Below are 10651 nucleotides of genomic sequence, written 5' to 3'. Positions count from 1 at the left end.
CGATATTTAGCTTGGCTACAGCACGAGTCACAACCTCCACGAGCTCCTCATACGCGAGGGACTGTGGTGGTGAGTCCACAGTCTCCTCTGTCTCGATACTCATCACATCCACCTCCTCGGAGGAAGATAGATGAAGTGTCTGGCTCGCTCTCCGGGGGGAAGAAACCGCAGCGCGGGCTTCCGAACAGTGAGAGAGAGCCACGGATCTAGCAGGTGAGGACCGAGAAAAGGACGAGCCCGTCTCGGATCCCTCCGCTAAATCCACTTGCGATCCCCACGACAACAGTCTGCACTGTGCCTCGGTAACAGCGGGACCGCTGCCCGCGGGATCGCGAGCCTGGCCGCTCTCATCAAACATGGCCAGGCGAGAGCGGAGCGTGTGCAGCGAGAGCAACTCGCAGTCATGACAATCAGCTCCATCGAGAGCTGACCATGCATGCTCCGCTCCCAAACAAACAACACACAGATCGTGTGGATGCGCTTTTATACTTCCTGGTTGCTCACGTCACCCCGCTCATGACGTCTCACTGCTCCATTGTACTGATTTTACACGTGCTTCAGAATGTGGTCACGCCTGGCGTTTCTCGACGCAGCTCAAGTTCCTGAAAGGGAACCATGGTTACATGCATAACCCGAGACATTTTCTCTTTTAAGATTTGATTTAAAAAAACTGCTTTTTTTGTTATCTTAACTATGCACAACTAAACCGTTATTTACATTTGTGCAGCGAGAGCAACTCGCAGTCATGACAATCAGCTCCCTCGAGAGCTGACCATGCATGCTCCGCTCCTAAACAAACGACACACAAATCGTGTGTATCCCCCGCCGCCAGATATCGTGGGCAGGGAGGAACACAACGTTTGTAATGCCATTCGCTCGCCATAGACTTAGACTTTGCTTTCTTAGACATGATATGAAATGCTTGTGCTGACAGACAACAATAAATAGACAGACACATACACAGAGCGCTACTGAAGAGCAGAAGCTGACTTGTGCTCTGCCGGATGCGCTTTTATACTTTCTGGTGCTTACGTCACCCTGCTCGTGACGTCTCGCTGCTCCATTGGGCTGATTTGACACGTGCTTCAGAACGCGGTCATGCAGGGACGTTCCCAAAGCGAATATCGACGCAGCTCGAGTTCCTGAAGGGGAAATGCAGAAATCTGCCTGATCATAACCTTCTGGTCCATTATGTTGCATCACAGCAGCAAAAGGGGTTGTAAAACTAATATTAGCAAGAAATATATGAGAGAAACAAGCAGTTATGATATTAATTTCAGCTTTATGTTACTGTAATAAGTAAAGGCAAAGAAAGTGAGTTCACAGCAAGCCTTTAAGGCGAGACACTACACAAAAAAAATAAATAATTTTTTTTTTCCTTCTCTTTTTTTTTTCATGCACTGGTTAATTTTGCTTCCATAACTTTTCTTCTTGCAGACTATGGGATAAGAAATACAATGTAAGTGTTTTTTTTATTGCATTTGCATCTGTAATTTTACTTACAATATCTGCTTGCTCAAATATAAAACTTCACAGGTTTATTCCTATCTTCATATATTGTGAAGATTTTTACTGAGGGGTTTGTTCATATATCATTCACACTGAACATTTTATTCCTAAAAAAACATGGTGAAAATGTACTTTTTTCTGTCTGTTTTTCAGTATTTTCCGATTTATGGAATGATAAAAAAAGGAACCCAAAATCCCTTCTGTAAAAACCATCAATATGTCAATAAAAACACAATGTTGTGCTTTATTAGGCAATACCGCATTTGCATATTTAAACATACCATTTCAGAAAACTTGTAATCCAAAACATTTGTCTGTGTAATCATGTCTTTCAGTTAAAAGTTTTGCCATTTTTAACTGTGGTGTCTTGCCTTAAATCCTAAAAGATTGTTATAGTTTAATATCTGTCGATGGACAGAAGTGCACAAGAAAGGATATGACAAAGTATGAACCAGTATTTATTCTCAGTTTCAAATCTACTCACTGCAGGTTTTCTTGGTTTCATGCAAACCGTACAGTGTACATGACTGTTGTGCACAGTTGTGCTGCTGCACTGAATTGCCATATTTTCTTTCAAGTACCTTGTTGACACACTAACACGGGGCTGTCCAAACTCGGTCCTGGAGAGTTTAGCTCCAACTCCAATTAAACACACCTGAACCAGCTAATCAAGCGCTTACTAGGCATAGAAACTTCCAGTCAGGTGTGTTTAATTAGGGTTGGAGCTAAACTCTGCAGGACACCGGCCCTCCAGGACCGAGTTTGGACAGCCCTGCACTAACATATGCTTTACAAATAGTCATGAAACAATGCAGAAAAAAGGGGTATGTTAAAGAAACATATTGCACATGCAAAATCAATTCAAGCTTAAACAATTAACCTTTATGCGTTTCATCCTGAGTTATTTATTCATTTATTTTTCTTAGCCGTCATGTCCATTATGTCTTTGTTCCCAAAGGGCAATTGATGTTGAAAAGACATCAAATTGACATAGAAAAAACCCAGGTCAAATAGGCAAATGAAACTGACATCAAACACTTGGCATGATTTGATGTAAATTGAACACCAAACATATTGGCCTACATATATAGTAAACCAGTTTCAGTGTGTGATTAACTTCCTATTTTCACCCAATTACCACTGGAAGAAATTGTCGTCCAAACTGAATTTAAAATGATGTTACAGCATCTTGACTAATATATCTTGACTAATATATGACGTCAAACTGATATCTATGTACCCGCTGGGTTATCATGTTACTTTAATATATCATCATCAGTGTTGTTGGTAACGCATTACAAGTAGCGCAAGTTACATAATCGGATTACTTTTTTTCAATAAAGCAATGCATTACTTTTAAATTTACAACAAAATATCTGAGATTCTTTATCAAATATGTTACGCAAGTTACTTTGTTTCCCAATTCATTCACTGACAGCTCTCCTGTCCCAATGTTGAGAGAAATTGGGAGTAAGTGCAGAGGCGCTTTCTTCAGGCAGAGGCATAGTAATTTTATTTTTGGTATGAAATGGATTTTACAGTTGCCAAAAATATAACTTTGAGGTTTTTTGTTGCAAAAAAAGAAAAGCAATCCAATTTTGAAATCAAAAATGAAAATTAGCCCACAAGCTACTCACCCTCAAGTCATCCTAGGTGTATATGACTTACTTCTTTCAGACGAATCCAGTCGGAGTTATATTAAAAATTGTCTTTGATCTTTCAAGCTGTTTAATGCCACTCAGCAGGTGTTGCATGCATCAGTCCAAAATAAGTTAAATAAAAATCGCCCATCCATAAAAAAAAAAAAAATGTCTCACACGGCTCCGGGGGGTGAACAAAGGCCTCCTGTAGCGAATAGATGCATTTTTGTAAGAAAAATATCCATATTCAAAACGTAGTAATCACTTTAATGTAGCTTGCGCCAACCGTCCTGCACGGAAGCAGTTCCGGGCGGTTGACGTATGAGGTCGGCTTTGTGCATGTGCCGGTCAGAAGTGACGAACACGGAAGCGCAGCGGAGAGATCAAAACAAAACACCAGTCACTTATTAGAAGTACAGAACTAGGACAAGGCAGGGAGAACAGAAACACAGAACATACACGTGACACACAGTCCTTCCTTACAGTCATTTGAGCACAGAAACACTATATGATACACTATTTTTACTATCTAGGCCTCAATGAGTCCACAGGCCTGTAGAACTTTAGAAACAGCTGGTATAAGATCATTGGCGTAGTCCCAGAGATGATCATCTCTTATAAGGTTTGTGTTCGGTGGGTACGTGAAGTTTTTGAGGTGATACATGCGAGCGATGGCATTATTCACCCGGACCGTGGGGCTTCCGTTCACACTTTCCAGCAGGCCATGGACAGTAGCCTTCTGAACCAGACGAGGATTTACTATAATCTTGTAATTGTTGAAAGTATTGGGGATGTTGGGTACTCGATCGATATCATTTAAAATATTTTTTCCCTTTACATGCTTCCATTTGTCTATGTCGTGATCCACGTGAGGCTTTGCAGAAAACGGGAAATTATTATTCTCAAACTCAAAGCCCACATCAGTACCGTACAAGTTCTCAAGCTCAGGCAACAGCTCCGTCCAGGTTTTCACTTTGAAAGGCAGAATGAGTTCATCCATGTCATGTAGAGCCAGATAGCGAGTTTGGTACATGTAACGATAAACACAGTCATTAAGCGCAGGGATTTGCCCATAGTAATGCAGCTGACCTGGTGATATATCTATCTCCCAGCCTGTAGACACAACGATGTGCTTTTTAATCGTCCACGGGATGATCTCCACGAAACCGTTTTTCTCATAGTAGTCCAGAACCTTCTGTGTGTCTGAATCGCAGTTGGTTTTATAAATCACCACCCTCTGAGCGCCAAGCAGTCTGAACATCTCCATGGACTGGACTAAATTCAACACACTCTCGTAGTCGTACATGACAGAGATGCAGATTGTAAACTCATACGGGAAGGTTGTTGGAACGTCTCTGTTTCTAACAGGTTGGAAGGATGTTACGCTCCCCAAGACGCCACTGGCTGTGATTGCAACGTGCGTCAGTGTCAAACACATGCTGTTGATTGGACACGTGATGGTAGCGGTGCCGTATTCAAAGTTGAAGTGGTCAGAATGAATTGAGTACTCGGCATTCGACGTCACGTTCCTCCCATCGCAGCACATCACACAGCTGTACGTCGCATGCTCATGTCGGAGAACAATGGCGATCGTGTTTATCTGTTTCTCTCTGAAACGATGATCCACATAAGAGCCGATCACATATGTGTTAAGATGGCCAACTTTAATCACAGGCCCGTCCTTCACTTGAACACCACACGCCTTTGGAGATGGAGGACTGGCGGATGTCTGGTGGATGTGTGGTGTTTGGACGAATGGCAAATGTGTGCTTTGGGGAAGATTTGGCAGATCAGAGTCTTTACTTTTATGGTTTTGCCCAATTTGTTTGGTAAAAGGTGCTTTAGAGGAATCTTCTAAATAAATGAAGATGATAAAGAAAAACACAAATAAAAAGCAAGCAAAATAAAAGATCTTCAGAGCACAAATATTCTTCTTAGAAGGCCTTGATTCTGATCCACTTTCTAGTAGCTCATGTTTCACATCACATTTCCCTAGAGAAAAGAAAGAATACAAATGTTATGGTTGTCTCTATTGAAGCTACTCTGTTAATTGCTGTTGGGACTACATGAATATTTTTTGTTGCAGTAACTAAAACATTTTCGGAGAGTTGATTTTGTTCTGATTGCATGGGGCACATTAGCATACATTATTTTTCTGCGTGGAACAACTCTATCTGTAAGATCATATGTTTGCGGCTGTCAAACGAGATGCTCAGAGATTTCAACATGCATTATGGACTCAATGTATGTTTTATTGACTTTATTTGGTAACCTTATTTATAACTGTATTTGTATAATTTAACAATTTAATTATTGTAGGTTTGCATTCGTTAAAAGATTGGTGTTTGTATTTCCCTGTGTGTTTTTATTAGGGCAGTCGATTTAATTAATACAAAAATCTATATTAATAAAATACTTCTAATCTATTAATCTATATTAATAAAAAACTTAAAAACAAATATTAAAAAAGAAGAAAAAATATATTTTTAAATCTACTTTTTGTGATATTTATTTCTTGCTTTTTCTCATGTAACACAATGATGACTTAAAATTATCTTTTGTGGGTAATTTCTCAGCCAAATTTAATGTGCAATTAATATGTGATGAATTAGATTAATTAATCACCCCATCGTGCGATTAATCGACTGAAAGGTCTAGTTTTTATCAATTAATATGTATCTGTTTTGTGCAGATTAGTTTAGGAGCATCTTTTGCATAAATCATTATCTGTCTGGTGTCTATAAGTAGTGCATACCTGCATCTTTAGGAGTTGTTTTGCAAATTTGTATTTTAGTTATATTAGCCTATTTGTATAGTTACAGTAATTTGTACATGTACATAATTGGTAAGGGAACAGGACATTGTGTATGAGCACAAACCATGAGTTCAAGTCAAATACGGATTATATATTTCATTCACCTGATGACCAAACATGTAAAGCTTCAAATGCCACTGGCTCAATTAACATTACTAGTATTGATAATATTATAGATCCTGTAAACATATATCAAAGGTAAGATTCGGGTTTCTCTGGCTCTCTGCACTTGTGTTTTTAGCAAAACCAAGAGTGTCTATGCCCACATTCACTAGACCAGAAATCCAACATGGCCGTTATATGCAACTAGCCAAGACAATCATGCCAACTTTAAGAAACTATTGCCATTCTAAGTCAGCTAGTCAGTGTAGTGACAAGTAATCTTTTACCTTATTGTGTTTGAATGCAAATACTGTATGTGCTATGTTAGCTATTTTAACTAAAGCAATCAAACCTTAACCTCGATGAGGGTGTGAATTCTATAGTGGCCTCTTATGATGGGAATTATGATTGAGCATTTTCCCATAGAAATGTACTATAAAGAAAATACTTTGAAAAAAAAATCTTTGACCCCCAAAGTGTTTGGAGTAGTGACAATGTCTCACGTCTGCCAACTCATCGCCCCCATACTTCCCTGTTTTAGTTTTTTTCCTGATTCATTTTTCCCCCATTGTTGCCATTCAGCCTTGGAGAGAATCTTGTGTTTCATGCGCTGACTTGAGAAGGTTATGGCACATGATCTACGGAAGCGACGATGCTTCAGTGCAATCATGTGTGCAGATGAGCTTCTCTGCTACTTCTTGTGAAACTGATTTGCTGTTATTATTCTCCACACTGCAAAGTCTCTATATAAATTAAATTATTTGAAGGCCTATGTATAAAGCACATGCCATGTTTATATGATACAGGACTATAATTTCAACTTTAAATTCAGGACGATCCAATATTTAATGGGGCAGGTGGCAAGTATGCATCATCAATCAAGTGTATACTTGACTTGTTTTGCCTCCAGACGGTTGTTCCTATAAGAGTGTGATGACGAATAGTAATGAATGCAACTTTTCAATAGTTTGGATATATAACTGAATTAATTTTTCAAGAACCAAAAACAAAGGTTGGATTTCACAAAATTTGCACATGTGAATATGAAATTTAGCAAAAATAAAAATTACATGTATAATGTAGCATCATTGTCTTTAATTTTCGGGAATATTAGTAAAACCAAATTCTCCAAGCACAAAGAAAAGTGGAGTCAATATTAATAATTATAAATCTGGATAAATCTTTCCAGAGTTTCAGTCTTTAAATTTCAAAAAGAACAGTTCAACCCAATATCCCATTTTTTTTTAACAAGAAAATTATTTACTGAGAAGTATCTGTGTAAAATTTTAAAAGTTACTTCCTTCTCTTTGTTTGCTAGTCCAGTTGGCCTTCCATAATAAACCTATCAATATTCCAGTGAACTATACTCAGGGCCCTAAGCAGAATTTTATTTGGGGGCTCCTTGTTGTCACCAATACGACTGATTATTGTCAATGCTTGATTATTCGCACCCTATAAGTCTAACACACCCATTATCAGTTTTATTTATTGTAGCTGTGTTGCTTTCATCATACCAATGTCTGCCTGCCATGTTTTTACCCTTCAACGGTTTTTAATTGTAACAGCAGCAAACCCACAAGAGTGACCAGGTGTTCATTTGCACATTGACATTCAAAGTCTAACAGTAGTGGCATTCTTAATGTAGTGTACTGAAAAAAAGCTAAATAAACAAGCAGACAATGCATTAACAGAACAGAATGTTATTTATATAATAATTATAATAATAATTGTTTAGGGTTTAGAATAACATTTCTAATCCAATTAATGTTTAAAGTGTTATGTAGACATTCAAACCACCTTATAGATATGTATTCATAATTGTAGATTTGATAGAATGTGTTTTGTTTCTCCAAGAAAAAAATAATCAAAGCGGTATCAACAGCTTTACACGTCTCCTTAGAAACACTGAGTGGTGCAGCATAAACTAATCTTGACAGACCCTCAGCTTTACACAACAAAACTCTTTCTTTTAGGGACAAATATCCCTCAAAAGCAAGTGATTCAACTTTGCCTTGGTCTTCTGAAGAATGGGATCAGAATTTAACTCACACCTAGATTTTTGACCTTTTGTCACTGATTCCCTCACTGGGATCTCAGCAATATGTTGTAGCTGACTGTCTTTAATGGACAATGATTCACATTTGCTAATGTTTAAACAAAGGAGGCATCTGCTACTTTAAGAACAGCTGAGACCCGATGGTGATCTTTCAAGAACAGCACTGTATCATCTGCTAACTGAGATAAGTGCATTTGTTCTTGTTTTTTTATTTTTTATTAAGAACATTATATAGACAAAGATAAAAGTCTTGATATGCCACACCTGTGAGGTGGATGGATTATCTCGGCAAAGGAGAAGTGCTCACTAACACAGATTTAGACAGATTTGTGAACAATATTTGAGAGAAATAGGCTTTTGTGTACATAGAAAAGTCTTAGATCTTTGAGTTCAGCTCATGAAAAATGGGGGCAAAAACAAAAGTGTTGCGTTTATAATTTTGTTCAGTATATATAACATTTTGTTAATAAAATAAGACGATTAAGTATATTTTGTTTTTCAGTAAATGTTATTTTTTCCAATTAACAATTCCAAACAAAACATTTTCCCAAAGTAAAGAAAAATCCTTATCAATGTTCTCAGTAACAAATAGGTAAAAGTCATTCCACAATAATTTAGAGTAATGGCAAAGCCAAAATAAATGCACAATAGTCTCTGGGTGCTGTTTGCAAAAAGAACAATTTGTATCAATATCTTTTTTGAATTTCTTTAAGAAGGTATTAACAGGATATACTCGATGGACAATACGAAAGGAAACTTCTCTTATCTTATTAGTAATTTACATTTGTTCTTGTTCCAGAAGCTGTTTCACTCAGATATACGTCAGACGGAGAAAAGACGACCACAACTTCTGTTTTATGCCGACTTTAAGTTAATACTTTATCATTCAACACACTTATAGCTACAGGGGCCGATTATTCACATTTCTCAGCTGAATTTAAGTTAAGTTAAGTTAAGGTAACACTTTATTTTAAGGTGTCCTTGTTACACATGTTACATGTACTTACTATTATAAATACAATTAATTATGCATAATTACATGCATGTAACCCTAACCATGTAGTACAAATTAATATTAATCAGTACTTAAATGTATAACTACACTGTAACGAGGACACCTTAAAATAAAGTGTAACCAAAGTTAACTTTTAAAATGTAATCTTTTGTTTCAGTGGTTTGTAGTTGACTGTCCACTTCATCCAGCACAGTTTGGTCTCGGTGTTCTTGATCGTTTGACTGAATGAGAAACTGCTTCAGATGATTCAGCAAATGTGGTGAGCCAACTCCAGGGCATAAGGCTAAAAGGAACTTAATGTTTGTGCAATCTATTAACTAAGCACATCATAAACCCGTCTTTTTAAACAAGTACCAGATATGGGTGTCGTGTCATAAAATATTTCAATACGACTGAATTTATATTTAACGTGATCACAGTTTAATACAAACATTGTAAGTTACTAATTATTTCATTATTTTGTTTTTAAATTCCATGGTTATTAAAATGCGTAAAAAGAAATATGATGCGATATGATCTAAATGTAATGCCACAATCAACACTTTTAATTTAATTTTCACTTTATTCGCGACAGCCGTAATAGATTTAGTTGGTAACACTTTACAATAAGGTGTCATTTGGTAACATTAGTTAATGTATTAACTTACATGAACTAACAATGGACAATGCATTTGTTACCGCATTTATTAATCTTTGTTAATGTTAGTTAATGAAAATACAATTAACTAATGTTGACAAATACAGCTTTTGATTTTAATAATGTATTAGTACATGTTGAAATTAACACTAAGATCATTAAATGCTGTAGAAGTATTGTTCATGCTTAGTTCATGTTAACTAATACAGTTAATTACTGTTAACTAATGAACCTTATTGTAAAGTTTTACCATTTAGTTTAAATGTGCAGGGGAGAAATATTAAATATGGGACACAAATATGGAGGACCAAACCAGAAAAAAAAAAAAAAAAATGTTGTCACATAGCTATAACACATGTAACTATTAATGCTGTATACCTCTAAATGTGTTACTTCTTCACCTGTCCCCTAGCGTGGACCGTGTCAGCCCTTCCAGCCCTTCTTTCCTTAATACAAAAAAAAGAAAAGAAACAATGTTAATGTACTGAATTTAAATTAAGCTTTCACAGACAGGTTTAAGGTTATGTTCATTCATTTAAAAAAAAAAAAAAAAAAAAAATGTTGATGTGCATGTTTTATGTTGTTGGTATTTTATTTTATTCATATTTATGTTATAATAAAACACTTTATTGTTATTTAAACTTTTTTTTTGTTATCTAATTGTGCTCAAAGTTGTTTTTCTAATACATTTGTTACTGATGGCCAGTATGAGTCACGAATAAGTTAATTTTGTCACATTAAAAATGGTAACATTTTATAAGGTCTCATTTGTTAACATTGCTTAATGCATTAGCTAACATGAACTAACCTTAATTAAAACATTTGTTAATCTATAACATTAGTTAAAAAAAAAAAAAAAAAAAAAAAAAAAAGAGTG

At 36.4% G+C, this 10651-nt stretch overlaps 1 protein-coding gene across 2 annotated transcripts in view; it reads right to left on the bottom strand.

Annotated features, from left to right (window-relative positions):
• Nucleotides 1-3574: 3574 nt before the first annotated feature.
• Nucleotides 3575-10651, bottom strand: part of LOC107656975 (uncharacterized) — a 21234-nt gene continuing 14157 nt past the window's right edge. For both annotated transcript variants that reach the window (XM_016444939.1, XM_016444938.1), the window contains exon 2: nucleotides 3575-5141. In XM_016444939.1, coding sequence (XP_016300425.1) covers nucleotides 3679-5141 — 1463 coding nt within the window. In that variant the 3' untranslated portion in view covers nucleotides 3575-3678. The remainder of the gene's footprint in view (nucleotides 5142-10651) is intronic.

The sequence above is a fragment of the Sinocyclocheilus anshuiensis genome, unplaced genomic scaffold (assembly GCF_001515605.1).
Source record: "Sinocyclocheilus anshuiensis isolate Anshui unplaced genomic scaffold, SAMN03320099.WGS_v1.1 scaffold1052, whole genome shotgun sequence".
In the NCBI taxonomy this organism is placed as follows: Eukaryota; Metazoa; Chordata; class Actinopteri; order Cypriniformes; family Cyprinidae; genus Sinocyclocheilus; species Sinocyclocheilus anshuiensis.
This window is presented reverse-complemented; position numbering and strand designations above follow the sequence as displayed.